This window comes from Lagopus leucura, unplaced genomic scaffold (genome assembly GCF_019238085.1).
Source record: "Lagopus leucura isolate 7727_CA_CO unplaced genomic scaffold, USGS_WTPT01 Super-Scaffold_100026, whole genome shotgun sequence".
NCBI classification, from domain to species: domain Eukaryota; kingdom Metazoa; phylum Chordata; class Aves; order Galliformes; family Phasianidae; genus Lagopus; species Lagopus leucura.
The window spans coordinates 8,314,280-8,333,689 of record NW_024962277.1 but is presented as its reverse complement, the minus strand read 5'-3'; the positions used below and the strand labels follow the sequence as shown (position 1 = coordinate 8,333,689).

General features: G+C 60.2%; 2 protein-coding genes across 3 annotated transcripts in view; both read left to right on the top strand.

Annotated features, from left to right (window-relative positions):
• SEMA3F (semaphorin 3F) overlaps positions 1-15,556 on the top strand; it is a 17,333-nt gene extending 1,777 nt beyond the window's left edge. The window contains exons 2-19 of one of the 2 annotated variants that reach the window (XM_042880363.1): positions 335-484; positions 5,171-5,331; positions 5,418-5,480; positions 6,104-6,223; positions 7,079-7,168; positions 9,181-9,274; positions 9,540-9,659; positions 10,563-10,702; positions 10,785-10,899; positions 11,102-11,171; positions 11,341-11,485; positions 11,567-11,789; positions 12,361-12,449; positions 12,734-12,775; positions 12,976-13,133; positions 13,201-13,268; positions 14,291-14,424; positions 14,493-15,556. In XM_042880363.1, the coding sequence (XP_042736297.1) occupies positions 373-484; positions 5,171-5,331; positions 5,418-5,480; positions 6,104-6,223; positions 7,079-7,168; positions 9,181-9,274; positions 9,540-9,659; positions 10,563-10,702; positions 10,785-10,899; positions 11,102-11,171; positions 11,341-11,485; positions 11,567-11,789; positions 12,361-12,449; positions 12,734-12,775; positions 12,976-13,133; positions 13,201-13,268; positions 14,291-14,424; positions 14,493-14,909 (2,361 nt within the window). In that variant the 5' untranslated portion in view covers positions 335-372 and the 3' untranslated portion in view covers positions 14,910-15,556. Of the gene's footprint in view, positions 1-334; positions 485-5,170; positions 5,332-5,417; positions 5,481-6,103; positions 6,224-7,078; positions 7,169-9,180; positions 9,275-9,539; positions 9,660-10,562; positions 10,703-10,784; positions 10,900-11,101; positions 11,172-11,340; positions 11,486-11,566; positions 11,790-12,360; positions 12,450-12,733; positions 12,776-12,975; positions 13,134-13,200; positions 13,269-14,290; positions 14,425-14,492 lie in introns of those variants that run through there. The other variant, XM_042880364.1, reaches the window with a different exon arrangement.
• A 1,475-nt stretch (positions 15,557-17,031) lies between these two features.
• GNAT1 (G protein subunit alpha transducin 1) lies at positions 17,032-19,410 on the top strand. The gene is made up of 8 exons (XM_042880279.1): positions 17,032-17,137; positions 17,622-17,664; positions 18,042-18,183; positions 18,257-18,414; positions 18,483-18,611; positions 18,686-18,815; positions 18,891-19,044; positions 19,220-19,410. The coding sequence occupies exons 1-8, from the start codon at positions 17,032-17,034 to the stop codon at positions 19,408-19,410; spliced, it is 1,053 nt and encodes a 350-aa protein (XP_042736213.1).

The following is a 19,410-nucleotide window of genomic DNA, read 5'->3' as shown; positions in this document are numbered from 1 at the left end:
TTTTTTTTTTTTTTTTTTTTTTTTTTTTTTGGTGTGTGTGTGTGTGTTCGCTTGTGGAATAATGAAGTCCAGATTTCCCTCCTGTTGGAAAGATGTGAGCCCAGCTCTGTGCTGCACTCAGGGCTGGGAGGGGATGGGGGGCAGCAGCCGGGGGGGGGGGGGAGACACACAGCTCACCTGGGTGCATGCCGCAGCCTCACCCCGCAGCCCGTCCCCCCCAGTTCTGTGCTTCCCTCCCCATTTATGCCCAATCCCATGCTGTCAGTGGGGCTTGGCTGTGCTTCTCGCTGTGGCATCCCCCCCTGACGCCCGCCTCGCTGTCCCTCTCTGCCAGGCGTGCTCCCCCTGGACTGCCCCCAGCGTGCCCCCACAATGCCCGTAGCCACCGTCCTGCTCTGGGCCACCCTGCTGACCCTGGGCTGGCGGGCAGCCCACGGCAAGGACGGCGTGCCCCCCACCCCCAGGGTGCAGCTCTCCTTCAAAGGTAAGCCGTGGGGACCGGGATGGGGGGGGACACGCCACCCCATGAGCTGTATAGGGTCACCGCTGGAATCTGCAGCCCTGTGGGGTGCCCAACCCTAAATCCTCACCCTGGGGGGCCCCCGGCTGCCGGCTCCAGACAGCAGCTTGCAGCCGCGCCGGTATTAGTGCCGGAGCTGGCGGGGGGCCGGTTTGAAGGGGGGGGGGGGGGGGGCCGGGGGGGGGAAGGGGGTTAATTAACCCTTAAGTGCCTGAGCCAATCAGGGGTGTGGGTCCAGATCTGGGACCCACAGTGCAGCCCTGACACTGGCATTTTGGGGGAGGTCTGGCATTGCTGACCACCGAATGCGGGGCTTTTGGTTGCAGAAGCAGAGGAGCAGAACTGAAATCACAGACCCTGCACTGTGGGCTGGTGCCGTGGGTCCCCATGGGCACTGGTGTGCCTGCCTGGTGGTCCCACCTTATCTCTGGCTGGGGACACTCCGTGGGGGGTGGTGGGAACATGGAGGTGGGTGCTGGCTTTTGTTATCTCGCTGGGAGCCAGGCTGAAGCCAGAATGTCACCATCCTCCGCCCTGGGAGCCATGTGGGGCTGCACCATGTGTTGTTCCCACTGTGCAGATCAATGGGGACACTCAAAATGTGCCCTCACAGCCAGGGAGATGAGTGCTGAGAGGCAGATGGGGGCTTGGGTGTGGGCTGGGCACTCTGCAGCTGGGGAGCAAAGCAGAGCCCCTGCACTGTGCAGAGCGCAGCGAGTAGCAGCCCCAAACGCAGCCGGGATTGTGCCTCGGCATGAAAATCCCTGGAATGAGGTAGCAGGACAAGCCTGGGCGAGAGGCAGGAGCAGTGCCTGCACAGCGCTGCTGCCCCTGCGGCACTGCGTGGTCCTGTGCTGCGTCCCTGCTTCCCCCTGCCTGGGAGCTGGGGGACCGGATCCCATGGGAAGGCTCTGGGGGAGCTGGGACCTGCCTCTGCCGCCTGGTGAGCCCTGGGCACCAATTAATTCCCAACATTCCATCACGTCTCGGGGCGATGTGTTCCCTGTGCACGTTTTACCACGGATCGGTGCTACGATTACAGACGGGGACAAGAGGCAGGCTGCCTGCCGGGCATGGGAACAAGGGGATAAAGTGCAGCTGGGAAGGTGACACACAGGGATGGGTGCAGCATCCTCCCTGCATGGGGAGGAAGCGCCGTGTGCTGCAACTCCCTGAGTCCCTGCGTCATCCTCAGTGAAACGCTATCGTGCGCGGAGCGTTTCGGGAAAAGCACACAAAGAAGGATGGGCAGTGGTGTCACAGGGCCGGCTCTGCCTCCCTGCCCTGCCTGGGACCGGGGGGACCCTCTTGTCACCGCCTTCCTGGTGCCGGGCAGGAAGATGACCAACATGGAAAGAACAGCGCGATCCTGCGCTGCCCTGGAAGAGGGAGAGGCTGCAGGGCCGCCCTGCGTTGCCAGCAGCTCTTCCCAGCGCCATGCCGGCCAGAAATAGGGTGGATATTTTTAATCACCTCCTTGCTTGTGAGCGATTTCCCCCGTGCCGGGCGCATCCTGCTGCCCCCTCTGCTCCGGTTTCCTCCGCCGGGCACCGGGACGTCAGTTCCAGGAGTGATGGGGAGGATGCGGTGCGTCAGCGGGAGGAAGGCAGACAGGGTCAGGGCTGCTCTTCAAAGCATCCGTCCCTGCAGTCACCTCTGGGAGCCATCCCCGTGGGGCCGCTTCCCACCTTTTAGTAGGAAAAAATAAAACTCGAAAACTCAGTTTAGTAATGGTAATAATAGCCGCGTCCCAGAGTGCAGCCCGTGCCCTGCCTCAGTTTCTCTGCCCCACTGGGGACATTGGTGGCAGATGGCTGTTTGGCGCCCGGCTAAGCTGCTGCAGCTGTGGGGCGCATCATTCAGTGGCTGCTGATAAACATGGCCAGATGGGGGGACACGGTGGGGACAAGGGCTGTGTAGCACCCATCCCTTCTGCCACCACCACCTTTTTGGTGTTTTTGTGTTCCTTTTGGTGATGAATTTGGTCCTGCTGGAGGGAGGGGGATGGATCGGTTTGGCTCTGCTGGCGGCCCCCTACCTGCAACAACCTGCACCGTTTCCTTTCTCGCCGCCTTAATGGCCGGTGGCAAACTGCCTGGAAAATGCACGGCGGGGCTGGGTGTGGGGCAGCAGTGGGGTTATGGGGCATCACACACAACAGAGGCTCTCAATGAATGGGTTTCCATGGGGCTCTGTTGGGCTGTGGGTTGGGGATGTCCATCTGATGGGCGGGATGTGACCCCGTGCTGTGGCTGTGGGATGCTCAGTGGGGAAAGCTGCGCTGGAGCCCTCTGGGGGAAGTGTTTTGGGGTGGTTCAGGGCTTTCCTGCTGCCAACAAGCAGCTCCCTGCTACTGAGGATGTGGCCATGGCAGTGTTACCCTGATGCTCACTGTGGGGTGTCCCATGTCCTCACTGTGGGGTGTCCCATGTCCTCGCTCCGCCTCCATCCCCAGGGGTGCCTCGTGGTCCCCTGCTGCTTTGGGGGTGGGATCACACAGGGAAGCCATCCATCCCCCTCCAGGCTCCGTGGCACAAGGTCTTTTTACAGGCAGAGTCCCAGTCCCTCCTGGCTGGGGATGAATCAGCATTTTTGGCTGGGAAAAAAAAAAAAAAAAAAAAAAAAAAAAAACCCAACCAAAAAACCTGGTTTTTTTGGGGGGGGGGGGGGGAAGGGGGGGGGGGGGGGGGGGGGTCCAATGGGGGGGGATTGGGCTCCAGTGCCTGGCGTGGGGCTGGCCCCGCTTTGATGTGGGCTTGGATCTGGGCGCTGTGGCACCTGTCCCTTGTCCCTGCTGGGGTTTGGGGCTGTCTCTGTCCCCATCCCTGTCCCCGCAGTGGCACCAGGGATCAAAGCAGAGCCGTTCCCATCCCATCCCGCAGCCCCCGCCGCGCTCCTGCGGCTCCCTACCACCTGTGAGCGGCTAAATGGGAAAAGAGCTTGGCTGGGGGCCACAGAAACTCTCTTATTACATGTAATTAGCTTAATTACATCATAAATAACCCATCAAGGGGTAGCGGAGTGACGCTCAAACAAATAAGCAATTCCGCTTTCCTGGGGCGACCCACCCGCGCTTTGATGGCCCCGATGGCAGCACGTGGGTTCAATGCAGAGGGGACGAACCAACCAACCCCTGCGCCCGTGGTCACCGCGTCGCCCGATTTTGGGGCTAAGGGGATTTTGGATCGCCCGAATCCTGGCACACGATGGGAGCCTGGTGGCCGTGTGGCTGTCGGGGATGCTCCGTGTGGGGCCAGGACCCCGATCCCGTGCAGCCCCGTGGCTCCGTCGGCACGTGAATTAAATTCATTCCCCCGGATTAAAATCAAGAGAAGGGCTCCCGAAAGGCTCTCCATCCGCACTGCCAGGAGCGGGCAGAGCGCTTATTGAATATAAACACGGCGTGTAATTTACATGCTAATTATGTTGAATGCACTACAAGCCCGTAATTAGAAACTAATTAGGTGAGAGCGGGTGTAATTGGCTTCGCAGCACAGAGGATGGGTGATGGAGCACCTGGGGAGGTGGCCGCAGGGCCCGGATGGGATTAACCCTTTGCTCACTCTGCTTTTTGGGGTCCCGCAGCACCCAGCTCTGCTTTTTGGGGTGCTTTGCGGGGGACGTAATTACATCATGTACTCCTGGCCCTATAGCAGTGGGGTGGGGTGGGTGTGGATCAGCCCACCCCACCAGGAATGCTCAGTCCCCTGTCCCCCATGGAGGCCACCTGTGTGGAATGGGGCAATTAAAAGGGGATTAAGGGGGGGATGAGCAGCAGTGGGATGTGCTCACTGGGCGTATCGACTAACCAGCGGCCCCACTGGGTACCCGAGGCTGGGGGATGTAACGGGGTGCTCAGTGCAGGGGGCCAGAGGTCACGGCGTGGGCTCACCTGCCTGTCCATCAGCAGCAGGGTGTGGGGTGAGGGGTCATGGGGGCATTTCTATTCCCCACTGTGATCACTGGGGCACGGAGGCGGCCCTGATCCTGTTGTTGGAGAGGATGGGGACAGAATGGGGACAGGGATAGGGATACATCACTCAGGGAAGGACTGTGTCCCATCCCACCCCACCTGGGGCTGGGGGGAACATCCCAGAGCACAGCTTCCCAGAGCAGGACAGAGGAATCCTGTCTTGTGCCCAGAGCTGCCAGCCCCAGCACAGCCATCACAGCACTGGGAGACAGGGATGCTTTCTGGTGGAAGTGGCATCTGATGGTGGCACCCGTTGGGCATTCCATCCCACGCCTCGTGCTGGCTGCAGGGAGGTGGGGTGCAGCCCCCAGCTCCCCCCCGTCTGGCTGTGCCCTGCCCCTGCTGCGTGCTTCTTGGCGCCGTCCCACATCATCTGCAGCACTTCTGCCTTCCATCTGGCTGCCTCGCTGCACTTGTGAATATTCATGACCCTCATTATCCTCTTTCACTCGTTTCTCCCACACTCAGGCTAAAAATAACTCCCAAAGGGGGGTGCGGGCTGGGGGCTCCGCTCCCCCCTTCCCCAGGAGTTGGGTTCTGGGGCTCTGGTCCCTATGGGCTGGGACACGGGGACGCTTCTACAGCAGGGCACAGGAGTGTAGGGGTGACGGCAGAGGTCTGGGGAGCGTGGGCCGGGGGCACTGCGGCGTGCTGATGTGTGCCCATTGGCCCCGCAGAGCTGAAGGCCACCGGCACCGCACACTTCTTCAACTTCCTGCTCAACTCCAGTGACTACCGCATCCTGCTGAAGGACGAGGACCACGACCGCATGTACGTGGGCAGCAAGGACTACGTCCTCTCGCTGGACCTGCACGACATCAACCGCGAGCCCCTCATCGTAAGCTGTTACCGCGTGGGCCACCTCTGCGGGATGGGATGGTGTGGGGCCAGCAGCCCTGCTCCTCATCTCTGATGTTTCCGCAGATCCACTGGCCTGCCTCCCAGCAGAGGATCGAGGAGTGCATCCTATCGGGCAAGAACAGCAATGTGAGTGTCACCCAGCAAGTGGAGGGCTGGTATCCTGCTGGGGCCCGGCTTGGCTTGTCAGTGACTTTTGAGTCCCCATGCCGTTGGTTGCCGCAGTCGTCCCCAGGGCTTTGATGGCCATCATGAACCCACTTCTGGGAACGGCAATTGGTGGCCACTCCGCTGATGGCGATCCATGCCCTCATGGAAAAGTCATGGCCAAGGTGTCTTGGACTTGCCGAGACAGGAGTGACAGTCCCAGGTGTGACCGTGTCCTTCTGACCTTTCTGTCCCAGCTGAGCAGAGTTCTCCACAAATCATCCCACTGTCAGGGCTGTGCCCTCAGGTGTGCCAAAGCCACGGCCTACATCAACCCATGATCTACACCAGCCCATGGTCTGTATGAATCCATGGCCCATGCCAACCTGTGATTCACACCATCTCTTGCCCTGCACCAGCCCCATGCCATATGCCATCCTCCTGTCCTCCTGGCTCCATGGTCTCCTTCCTGCCTTCCCAGCTCTTCCCCTGGGGGATGGACCCTACAGTGCCACCCCAAGTATGACTGGGATGGTGCCCAAGGATCCTGCTGTATATGTTGCCCTTGGTCCCTTGCATAGCTTCCACCATCCTCTCCTTCCCAGGGGGAGTGTGGCAACTTCATCCGCCTGATCCAGCCCTGGAACCGGACTCACCTCTACGTGTGTGGCACCGGTGCCTACAACCCCATCTGTGCCTTCATCAACCGTGGGCGCAAAGCACAGGTAAGGGGTGGGGGGACGGGGTCTGCGGTGGTGCCCATGCAGGAGGGCACATCCTGGGGCCAGTGCCAGGGAGCTTGGGGGACTGTGACAGGCTGAGCTCCAGCGAGGTGAGGCTGAGCATGGCCGAGACTGTTCTGCAGCACGAGGACTTCTCTCTGCACTGGGATCCCACACCAGCCCTACGCCGATCCAGCAGGGGAGGTGCTGTTGCGTGGAGCCCCTCAGCATGGATGTGCCCTGCGCTGCTCCAGTGCCAGCATTGCACAAGGAGAAACGTGGTGGCCTGGTGCCATGAGTGAGCAGGGACAGTGGTGGCATGTCCCATGGGATGCTTGGATGCCAATGACAGGGAACATCACCCTGCCCTGATGAGCACAGCTTGACACGAGAGAGAGGCTGTGGAACCCTGCGTGCTGGGTTGGATGTGCAGTGGAAGAAGTTTTGGGTGACAGCTGTGATGTTCCGTGATGGTGTGCTGACCTCTGCCCCTGGATCCTGTCCTCAAGGGCAGTGCTGCCTGCATGGAGCAAGCCAAGCCGAAGGAAACGTGGTGCTGCGTGAGGATGGGGCAGCCCAGTGCTCCACCACTGCCAAAGGGAGACGCTCAGACTGCTCTAACCTGGTGCCACCGGTGGCATTTCACTGTCCCAGCATTGGAGATGATCAGGGATGCGCTCTGAGGACAGCATCGGACAGCCCTGGGGGCGAGGCTCTATGTCCCTGCAGAGCCAGCAGAGAGCACGGTGCCACGCACAGTGCCATGGGGACAGTCTGCCAGCACCATCCCACAGCCCCCAGCCCGGGGGTTCCGTCCCCCCCCCCGCTCTAACTCTGTGCCCTGCTCCTTCTCCCCAGGGCTTTCCGCCGAGCCAGCCCCTCCAGCCGGGAGGCCGGGAGAGCAGAGCCGCCGATGGCCCCCGCAGCCCGAGACCAGCAGAAAGCAAGGTGGGAACGGGTCTGGGGGCCCGCCGCCGCTGTGCCCGCCTCGCACTGGAGCTGGGGGCTCCTTCTTCCCACCGGCAGCTCCTGGGCTGGGGGCCCCTCGCTGTGGCCCCCCCCACTGCCTCCCCTCCTCTCTGCAAAGTGCTCTGCGGCGGCCGGCCCGGCGTCTCCTCTCTCCTGCTCTCACTAACTCTTTCCTCCTTGTCCCCAAGGGGACACTGTCAGGGGTGGCAGTCATCCCTCAGCCTGTCTCCAGGCTTGCTGCATCCCTACAAATCCATTTGTCTGCAGAGGCAGGGCGCTCGAGAGAGCCGTGTGCTGGAGGTGTTTTGGTAGGGTCTACAAAAGTATTGCTGAGCAGCTGCCTGGCCAGCATCCATCTGCTTTGCCCTGCCTAGGGAGGGGGCCTCGTTCCGTCAGTGGAGTCAGGGAGGTGACGTGCCCAGGTTTTGGGGACAGCCAGCATTCAGCCTGCCCTGACAGTGTCTCCCCTTGGACTAACATGGGTCAGTGCATGGGACAGGGCACGTGTAGGCGCACAGACAGGTCCTGCCTGTCTCTGTCCCTGCCACGTCCCCTCCTCCCTGAGAGGGACATCCTCATCAGCACAGATTAGGAGAGCACAGTGTGATGCTCTCAGCCACCAGCTCGACACAGGCACCTCTTTCCTTGTGCTGAGGCTGGATGCATTTCTGATTGCCAGTGGGGAAACAACAGTGCAAATGAAGCACTTGCATCAGCTCACAGCTTGCCCAGTGGGGAGGTGATGTGGCTCATCCCATGGATGGGTTGCCAACAAGACTGGGGATGGAGAAGCTTGTGGCAGTGACGGAAACATGGTGTGGCAATGAGGATGGCAAAAGTGAGGTGTACCAGCAGGGCTGTGCCCATCTCTAGCTGCTGGGCTGGGTGCCCATGGGCCAGGAGAAGCTGGCACAAGCAAGACTTGCATCAAGGGATGCATGGAGTGAGGAAAAGCCTCAAGCAGCTGCCATCCCTGTGTCTGGCATCCTTGTGGCAAGTGTACCTACAACTAGCATGCCCTCGAAGCTAGTTGTTCCTATGGCTAGCATCAACATAGATTACATCCCCATGGCCAGCATCCCCACCACTAGTGTCTCCACGACTAGCACCTCCATGGCTAGCATCTCCATGGCCAGCATCCCTGTGGCTAACCTCTTCATGGCTAGTGTGCCATGGCCAGCAGCCCCATGGCTAGCATCCTCACAACTGGCATCTACAAGGTTAGCACCTCCATGGCCAGCAGCCCCATGGCTAGCGTCCCTGCAATTAGCATCCTGTTGTCCCCGGGTTTGCTGTAGCTGGCCAGCAGGATGGTGGTGGCCCCACATACAGCTCTCCAGCTTGTCTTCTGTGGGGACCCTGCTTGTCCTATCATTGAGGCTCGCAGGGCCTTGCTGTGCATGCTGGGGACATGCAGGACATCCCTGCCTGGCCCTACATGCCCTGGGCTGGCAGGGCAGGAGGTTCCACGTGGTCTACAGGAAGTGGATTTCGTTTCACCCTGGCGTAGGGGTTGGTGCCGGATTTGTCGCAGTGGCAGCGAAAAGAGCAGCTGCCAGTGGTGGGGTGGCAGGCCCTGAAACACCCGGTGGATGTTGGTGGAAGACAGCTCCTCAGCAGCTGTGCCTGCAGCCAAACCCTGCCTGCAAAGGACTGGAGTTGGTATGATCCCAGAGCTCCAAGCAGCTCCTGCAACAGCTTGATCCCTCCGTGCTGACGGGCCAGGAAGCAGTGTAGAAACCCTGCAAGCAATAATGGATCTACGTGGTGGAGGACATGGAGCGGCACCCAGCATACACTGAGGAGCACCTCCTGCAGACCTCGACTTCCCAGGAGCCCTGCAGACCCCGACAGGATCCCACTGCATCCATCCTCTGCTGGCAGCACCTGCAGCCACCGCACTCCATCCCACAGAGGCCTCTGCCTCAGAATGTGCCATAGGGATGGAGGGGGAAATTGTCACAAGCTCCTTGTTCTGCTTTCTTCTCCAGGATTATATCTTCTACCTAGAGCCGGACAAGCTGGAGTCAGGCAAAGGGAAGTGTTCTTATGACCCCAAAGTGGACACCGTCTCTGCATTGATAAGTGAGTCCTGTGGCTGCTGGGGCTGGGTGGAGGGGACATTGCCCACATCACCCCAATGTCCCCAAGCAGCTGGGCTCCCACTGCTGCAGGCACTCGGGCACCAGGCACTGGCTGAGGGTTCCTTGCAGGCTGGTAGCATCCTCCATTGCTCTCCGGATTGGTCATAGGCAACATCTCCCAGTTGCCCGTTGACTCCTGGCCAGGGCTGGATGGGGCGATGGGAGAAGGTGCAGGGACCTGGGGGCCTGATTCCTTCCCTCTGCAGATGAAGAGCTCTATGCCGGGGTCTACATTGACTTCATGGGCACTGATGCAGCCATCTTCCGCACGATGGGCAAGCAGACGGCCATGAGGACAGACCAGTACAATTCACGCTGGCTCAACGGTTGGTACGGGGTGTCATCTGCCCAGGTGCCCCGGGGATCCCATGCTCCGACCATAGGGATGAGATAGGTGGTGTCCTGCTGCATCCTGCCCACAGAGGCGGCAGCCAGGGGCAGGTGCATGAATGGTGGAGTGGAAGGAGGGATGCAGGTGTGGTGGATGGATGGATGGATGGATGGATGGATGGATGGATGGATGGATGGATGGATGAAGAGGAGGGTGGGTGAGTGGATGGATGGATGGATGGATGGATGGATGGATGGATGGATGGATGACGAACAGATAGATTGACAGATGGATGATGTATAGGTGGGTGGGCAAATGAATGAGTGACAGGTGGGTGCAAAGATGAAGGATGAATGGGTGGGTGGACAGATGGATGGATGATAGACGGATAGGTGGAGGGAGAGAGGAAGGAAGGGATTGATGGATGGATGGATGGATGGATGGATGGATGGATGGATGGATGGATGGATGGAAATCTAGAGCAGATGGACAGAGCGATACCTCTATGGGGCATGATGACAGACATGCTGGGGCTTTGCGGAGTGGTGGGAGCACCCAGCTGGTGAGAGGCAGGGCTGCCACTGGCATAGCCTATGTATGGGTTTTCACAGAGCTGAGCGCTCAACCATGTCCCTGTAGCCAGTGACCCTGAGCACTCTTCCTGCCCCCATAGAGCACCCCTGGCCCCAGAGCTGCAGCTGAATAAACAGAGCAGAGCAGATGGGGTGGTCCTGCTGGGCGTGAGGGCTGCCGGGGCAGGGATCGAGGAGGGGGAGCTGTCAGCACTGGCTGGGCACAGGCTGATGGATGGCGAGGGGAAGCCATCACACTGGTGGCTTTGCAGCAGCGGGGGCTGTGAGTGTTCCCAGGCTGACAGCACTGCTTCGTGCCCTTGCAGACCCTGCCTTCGTCCGTGCCCAGCTCATCCCTGACAGCAGCGAGAGGAATGATGACAAACTCTATTTCTTCTTCCGGGAGAAGTCTGCAGATGCCCCGCTCAGCCCCGGTGTCTATTCCCGCATCGGGCGCATCTGCCTGGTGTGTGCAGTGGGGTGGCGGGGTGCAGGCAGGGGCTGGTGGTGGGGTGTGTGGGGCTGAGTGCTGAGTCCCTCTGACACAGAACGATGATGGGGGACACTGCTGCCTGGTGAACAAATGGAGCACCTTCCTGAAGGCCCGGCTCGTCTGCTCCGTGCCTGGACCCGATGGGATCGAGACGCACTTTGATGAGCTTCGTGAGTGCATGGGCTCCATGGGAGGGCATGGGGTGACCCCCGATGGTCCATCTGCACCCCCATGCCCTGGGGTGGGGACATGGCACACCTTCCATTTGGGAGGGCTGAGAATTTCATTACTGCCCCACCATGGGAGAGCCCAGCCCACACAGGTGTCCCCAGCCACCCCCTGGGGGTAACACGCTCTTCCTTCTGTCCCAAGAGGATGTCTTCATCCAGCAGACGCAGGACACCAAGAATCCTGTTATCTACGCTGTCTTCTCCGCATCGGGGTGAGTGCGGTGCCCTTGAGACGTGGTGGTCCCTGGGGATGGGGACTTTTTGTGGAGGTGGGTAGAGGTCCTGGTGACGTGGAAGTGGGCTTGGGGTGAGGTGAGGATGCTGGTGGTGTCAGCACGTAGGTGGCACACATCCCTGAGGCTGTGCCACTCCTCCTGCCAGGTCAGTGTTCAAGGGCTCGGCTGTCTGCGTCTACTCCATGGCTGACATCCGCATGGTGTTCAACGGACCCTTTGCGCACAAGGAGGGCCCCAACTACCAGTGGATGCCCTACACGGGCAAAATGCCCTATCCCCGGCCAGGCACTGTAAGTAAGACCTCTGGCACTCATGGAGATGATAGTCCCACGACACTGGAGACCCCACCAACGCCTTTTGCCTGCCTGCAGTGCCCCGGTGGGACCTTCACACCCTCTATGAAGTCAACCAAGGACTACCCTGACGAAGTGATCAACTTCATGCGCTCGCACCCTCTGATGTACCACTCCGTCTATCCAGCCCACCGGCAGCCTCTGGTTGTGCGCACCAACGTCAACTACCGCTTCACCACCATCGCTGTTGACCAGGTGGACGCGGCAGATGGGCGCTATGAGGTGCTTTTCCTGGGCACAGGTACCCACGCCGCGCACCGCAGAGAACGCAGCATGCTCCAGCGCGGCCTCACAGGGCACGGGCACTGCCGGGGCTGGGTGCCTCTGCTGGCACCTCTGCTCCAGGGTGGAGCAGGGCGAGGGGCTGAGACCCCTGTGCCATGGACCCTGGGAGTGTCGTGGCCTGTCCCCTGCCCTGGTGCCCATTTTAGGACAGCGCCATCCAGGCTGGTCTATCCGCTGTCTCGGTGTCCATCCTGAGACATCCAGCCCCATCCTTTCCACGGCCCAGGCCCAACTCTCCTGCCTCATTCAGGAACACCGTTGTCCAGCCTGGTGCTTCCCCTTCCTTATTGTTCACCGTGATCTATCCTGGTCTATCCCAGTGCCTATCCCAGTTGCTGTCCCCCTGTCCTTGGCAGTGGCAGCTCTTAGCTGTGAGTGGTGACCTGAGTGTCACAGCACAACCAAGACAGATGAAGATGGGCATGGGGGGCCCTTCCTGGCCCCATCAAGGACCCCATTCCCAGGAGGGGAGGGCACGGGTGCCCAGCTGGTGGCACTGAGCGTCCAGGCACCCTGGTGTCTTGCAGATCGGGGCACGGTGCAGAAAGTCATTGTGCTGCCCCGGGACGACATGGAGACAGAGGAGCTGATGCTGGAGGAGATCGAGGTGTTCAAGGTAAGGGCTGGGTGGCTGGGTTATCCTACAGCTGCTGCTGAGCATCCTTTGCTCACCCCATGCCCAGAACTGATGGGACACCACCGCCACCAAGTGTCGTTGTCCCAACCCTGGAGCTTTTGGGACACCAACCAGTCCCATGGGTAGTTCCAGGGAGACCTGCAACATTGTCCCTCTTCCTGCTGATTCTTGTAGCTGCCTTTGCAGCCCCCCAGCTATTGGTGTGGGCCTGGGGGATGCACTCTGTACTTCACTCCATGTCCTTCACTCCTGCTCCCATCTAGGTGCCAGCACCCATCAAGGTGATGACCATCTCCTCCAAGAGGGTGAGTGATGTGTGGCTAGATTTGGGGACTAGGACATCCTGCATGCCTGTTGCCACCATAGTATGACATTGAGGAACCCCACGTTCCCCTAAGTGCCCCTGAATGGCTCTGGGATGCACGGTCCCCACTGCTCTCAGTACTGGGCACAAGGCCTTGTGGCCAGGGGGCATCTTACCCTGTCCTCTCTGTTCCCCCAACAGCAACAGCTTTACGTGTCCTCAGCCGTAGGAGTGACCCACCTGGCCCTGCACCGGTGTGATGTATATGGAGAAGCCTGTGCTGACTGCTGCCTGGCCCGCGACCCATACTGTGCCTGGGATGGCAAGGCCTGCAGCCGCTACTCAGCATCCTCCAAGAGGTGGGGATCTGGGGGAGGGCATGGGGGCCCAAGAAGGTACCCCAGGTCACCTCCTGCCTCCTCTCAGGCGGAGCAGGCGGCAGGACGTCAGGCACGGCAACCCCATGCGCCAGTGCCGAGGCTACAACTCCAACGGTGAGTGGGCATGGCATGACCCCAGAGAGGGCAGAGGGATGGGGCAGGACCTGGGGAAGCATGAGTGGTAGGAGGTGGGAGAATGTGGGTGATGGGATGAGTGGGATGAGTGGGTGGGTGGCCTTGGGGGCGTGTGGGTGGATACATTGGAAAAGTATGGGATGAACTGGAAAAGCACCATGGGGTGGGCAGGTGGGTGGATGGATGGATGGAAGCATGGATGAGGTGAGTGTGTGGATGAATGGAAATACTGGAGATTGAAGATGGATGAATGAATGCATGGATGGATGGACAGATGGATGAGTGGGTGGATAGATGGATGGAAGGATACAGTGGGGAGAAAAAAGAGCACAGATGAGTGGATGAATGCTTTGGAGAGGTTGACCATGGTTGGATGAATACCGTGGGAGAAGGAAGAGCACATATGGATGGCCAAGTGAGTAGATGAATTAATGGAAATGTTAGATGAGTGGGTGAGTGGGTGGATGGGTGGATGGATGGGTGGGTGAATGGATGGATATACTGGGGAGAAAGAAGAGCACAGATTGATGTAGGGATGTTTGAGAGGAGGATAACCATAGACAGTGCATACACTGGGAGAAGGAGAAGGAGAAGGAGGAGGTTGACCGTAGATGGATAAATGGATGGATAGATTGGAGAGAAAGAAAAGTACAATTGTGTGGCTGGATGCTTCAGAGTAGGATGGCCATGGTTGGGTGTCTACACTGGGAAAAAGAAAAGCACAGATGAATGTATGAACGGGTAGATGAATGAATGGAAATGTGAGAGGTTGAAGATGGAGGGATGGGGAGGTGGGGGGGTAGATGGATACGGAAGGGAGAAAGAAGAGCACAGATGGATGATTCAAAGAAGGATGAGTATGGATGGATGGATAGATACATTCAGGACAAGGAAGAACACGTCTGGATGCTTCAGTTGCATGGGGCAGAGCAACATGTTCAGCAGGGAGATGGGGCCTGGGGACGAGCGTGTGTGCTGACTGCCATGTCCTGCTCCTGCAGCCAACAAGAACACGGTGGAAGCGGTGCAGTACGGGGTGGAGGGCAGCACCGCCTTCCTCGAGTGCCAGCCCCGCTCGCCACAAGCCACCGTCAAATGGCTGCTGCAGAAGGACAACAGCGACCGACGGAAAGAGGTAGGAGCCGGGTGCTGTGCACGGGGTCCAGCTGGTCGGCATCCAGCTGAGCCCTTCTGTCCCCGCAGCTGCGCACAGAGGGCGGCCGGGCACTGCGGACAGAGCAGGGCTTGCTGCTGCGGGCCCTGCAGCTCTCCGACAGTGGCCTCTACTCCTGCACTGCCACCGAGAACAACTTCAAGCACACGGTGACCAAGGTGCAGCTGCGTGTCCTGGCCGCCCGCGCCGTGCACGCCGTCCTGCTGCAAGGTGAGCTGCCCCCTGCCGCGCTGCCGGGAGCTCCAACGCCGCGCTACCAGGACTTGCTGCAGCTGCTCACCCGCCCCGAGCTGGGACTTCTCGACCAGTACTGCCAGGGCTTCTGGCGACCGCCGGCCCCCGGCCCCCCCGAGCCGCTGGCTGCCCTCAAAGCCAAGGAGCTGCAGGACCAGAAGAAGCCACGGAGCCGCCGGAATCACCCGCCAGAGAGCTGCGGGCACACATGAACCCCTCCCCAGGGACTTTGCTAGCACAATGGTCTATTTTTCCCTCCTTTTAATATTAAAAAAAAATATCTATAAATAAATAAATATATATATATACCCACACCCATGCAGGCAGACACGCACGCATGCTCACACCCCTGCCCCCCTTCCGCTGTCTCCTGCCGGCGGTGGTATTTATTTGCAGGTTGTACATAGTCACTGGGGTGACACCAACATCACCTCCCGGCACTGGGGACGGTGGAGGACCTGGGGGCGGCTGCGGACTGCGCCTCTCGTCCCTCCCCTTCCTGGAGTTCCGTGAGGCTCTGGGTCCTGGTGTGATGGGCGGTCCTGGTGCAGGACAGGGGGGATGCTCTTTGGGGTATGGTGCTGTCACACACAGGGGGACGAGCCAGTGATGGGAGGGGACAAACGAGCAGTGAGAGGTGGCACTGGGTGAGCTCAGTCTCAGTGCCTCAGTTTCCTCTTCTGGTTATTTTGGAGCCAAAGCTGGGAGGAGGGTGGGCTGCAGGCACAGAGACATGGCCTTGACCCCTGCTGGGGACAGGACACCGGCCACATGATGGGGACACAGCCAGGAGGGGTGAGATGGGGCATCCTGCCCTTCGCTGGGGTTGTAAATAGTTGTAGGGGAGGAGTGCAGGGGTGGCCAGGTGTCCCCCCTTCCCACAGCCTGCAGCACGCCCAAATAAACACTGGCTTTGGGACAGATGCCTGTGTGTGCTCTGTTGGGGACAGGGACATCGCTGAGCTCTGGGGGTGGGATCCAGGAGAGCACATGGTGGGGTGCTGGGAACACCGCAGGGTGATGGAGGGGACTCTGGGCACGGCGACATGACGCAGGAGGCCATGGTGGGCGCTATGGGGGCACTCAGAGTTGCCACTGGGGGCATTGCAGTCACTACCGGGGGGACTGCGGTCAGGCATGGCCAGACTAGGGACAGCAGTGGGGGTACTGGAGGCAGTACTGATAGCACTGGGGGGATGGTACAGCTCTGTGCTGGTCTCTGCTGGACTGTTCTGGTCTGTACTGGTCTGTACTGGGCTGTGCTGGTCTGTACTGGTCTGTGCTGGTCTGTACTGGTCTGTGCTGGTCTGTACTGGGCTGTGCTGGTCTGTGCTGGTCTGTACTGGTCTGTACTGGGCTGTGCTGGGCTGTACTGGGCTGTACTGGGTTGTGCTGGTCTGTATTGGGCTGTGCTGGTCTGTACTGGACTGTTCTGGGCTGTGCTGGTCTGTACTGGTCTGTACTGGGCTGTACTGGGTTGAGCTGGTCTTCGCAGAGCTGTGCTGCGCTATGCTGGGTCGCTCTGCCCTCTGGCGGCCAGACTCGGCACTGCAGGAGCCCCGCGGAGAAGGCGGGGGGGCACAGGGGACAGCGTAGGATGCTGGGGCTGGGGGACGGGGGCTGTACTGGTGGACACGGGGCTCTGGGACACGGGGGTGCTTTGGTGGCAATGGGGATACACTGTGGGGGACACTGCCGGGGGGCGGGACGTGGGGTGTCCTTGGTGGTGTGGAGTGAGTCCTAGGGACGCCGGGGAGCTGGGGCAAGGAGCACTGAGAGGAGCTAGGGACATTATGAGGGTCTTGGAAAGGGCTTGGGACATGGGAGTGGGGATGACACTTGGGGTACAATGACATCAGACAGGGGTTCTTGAGGGTACAACATGGGATGGTTCACATGGGGGATGTGGGGATGGCGGGGAACATCCCCACTACAGGGGCATACCCATGGCTTGGGAGCAGCAGGGACATCCCTGGAGTGAGGCCATACCCATGGCTGGGAACTGTGGGGACATCCCTGCCAAGGGGCATAGCCACAGCCTGGGGACATTGGGCCACCAAGTCTGGGCGGGGACAGCTGGGCGCCCTCTCCGCAGAAGCGCTGACGCCGGGAGCCAGGGGATTGCTGAGCTCAGCCCGGGGCAGATTTCGGGGCTTTATCCGGAGCCTGGCTTAAGCCGCGCTCCTTGTCCCTGTCCTTGGCCCACTTGGGTGGCAGCGGCGGCCGCAGTCGGGCGGTGGGCGAGCGCTGGAGGCGGCGGGGGGCTGGCGCACGCTGCCCGTCCTGGTGCTGACCTCCACCGAGCGGGCGAGTCGGCAGGCGGCAGAGGCGAGGATGGGCGCAGGGGCCAGTGCTGAGGAGAAGCACTCCCGTGAGCTGGAGAAGAAGCTGAAGGAGGACGCTGAGAAGGATGCCAGGACCGTCAAGCTGCTGCTGCTGGGTAGGTGGGCACAGCTCCGGGGGATGCTTGAACCTCCCCCCGTGGCATCCTCATGCTCCAAAACCCAGTAGCTGCTCAGACTCCTCAGTACCCCTGAAACTCACCCCATCCAACACCCCCACAGCACCAAGCACCCCAACTCTGCCCCAGCACCCCCAGATCCCTCCATGTTCCCCCTAGAAGCTGCCCTTGCATCCTCCCAGCACTGCACGTCCCTCTCCCAGTGCCCCCCAGTTCCCCTACTGTTACCCCATGCCCAGGCCCTGGCCACATCCCCCTGCAATACCCCACTTTTGTGTCCCCATCTCCACCGCATCCTCATCTTCATCCCCACCTCCAGATCCCCCAGCACACCCTTGACTGAGCCCCCAGCAGCACTACCCCAGTGCCCCTCAGACCTAGCTGCCTCTCTCCCTGTTTCCTCATGTCCCCCTGTGGTGATCACGGCTGTGGTCACCACTGTGCCCTCACTCTGTCCCCGCAGGAGCAGGGGAGTCAGGGAAAAGCACCATCGTCAAGCAGATGAAGTAAGTCCCATGGGCAGCACCGTGCCTCCTACCTGTCCCATACCACAGCCAGGGGAGCATCCACCCCTCAGTGCCCACACTGCAGCAACGGGTTCCTCTGCTTTATTTTCTAGCTCCATAAATGCCCCCACCCTATAGTTTAGCTGCATGGGTACCCCCATCCTATAGTTCAGCCCCATGGGTTCTCCCATCCTATAGTTCAACCCCAAGAGTGTCCCTACTCTACAGTTCAGCTCCATGGAAGTCACCACTCTATTATCAACCTGCATGGGTACCCCTACTCACCAGTTCAGTGCCCACAAGTGCCCCTACCCTATAACTCAGCCCCATGAGTGCCCTCAGCACCCCACTCAGCCCCATGCCCCCATCTTGGCCAGGATCATCCACCAGGATGGTTACTCACTGGAGGAGTGCTTGGAGTTCATCGCCATCATCTACAGCAACACACTGCAGTCCATGCTGGCCATCGTGCGTGCCATGAGCACGCTCAACATCCAGTACGGTGATTCAGCCCGCCAGGTGAGGGGCCCCCAGCACAGGGTGCGGAGCTGTACCCTGGTCCCTGTCCCCACTGAGCCCCCATCCCTTGCAGGATGATGCCCGCAAGCTGCTGCACCTCTCGGACACCATTGAGGAGGGCACCATGCCTAAGGAAATGTCGGACATCATCGGGCGGCTCTGGAAGGATGCAGGCATCCAGGCCTGCTTTGACCGGGCCTCTGAATACCAGCTCAACGACTCGGCAGGATAGTAGGTGCAGGATGGGTAGGTGGGTGGGGGCACCCTTGGTGGGACATGCCTCACACTGTGCCCACCAGCTACCTGTCGGACCTGGAGCGCCTGGTGACCCCTGGCTACGTCCCCACCGAGCAGGATGTGCTGCGCTCCCGTGTCAAAACCACCGGCATCATCGAAACCCAGTTCTCCTTCAAGGACCTCAACTTCAGGTAGGGGCTGAGCCCCAGAGTGCTGGGGCAGGGGGCGTGGGGGGGATGCTGAGCCCCCTGGTCCTGCCCTGCAGGATGTTCGATGTGGGAGGACAGCGCTCGGAGCGCAAGAAGTGGATCCACTGCTTCGAGGGGGTGACGTGCATCATCTTCATCGCGGCGCTCAGCGCCTACGACATGGTGCTGGTGGAGGATGACGAAGTGGTAGGCAGCCGTGCCAAGGGGTACCAGGGAGCTGGGGAGCTGCGGGGGGGCTGATGGGGCTGTGTCCTCCCACAGAACCGCATGCACGAGAGCCTGCACCTCTTCAACAGCATCTGCAACCACCGCTACTTCGCCACCACCTCTATTGTCCTCTTCCTCAACAAGAAGGACGTCTTTCTGGAGAAGATCAAGAAGGCTCACCTCAGCATCTGCTTCCCTGACTACGATGGTGAGGGCAGTCACGCTCAGCCCCGGGTGAGGAATTTGGGTGCTAGCATCCTTTGTGAGACACCCACCAGGTGTCCCCAGCACCCTAAGCACCCAGCCAAAGGTCTGAGCTGTGGGGTGATGGGAGGGGAATACAGGGGCTGTGGGGTGCTGGGGACCCACGGCCCTGCTTGTAGGTCCCAACACCTATGATGATGCTGGCAACTACATCAAGCTGCAGTTCCTGGAGCTGAACATGCGGCGGGACGTGAAGGAGATCTACTCGCACATGACCTGTGCCACTGATACTGAGAACGTCAAGTTCGTCTTCGACGCCGTCACCGACATCATCATCAAAGAGAACCTCAAGGACTGTGGGCTCTTCTGA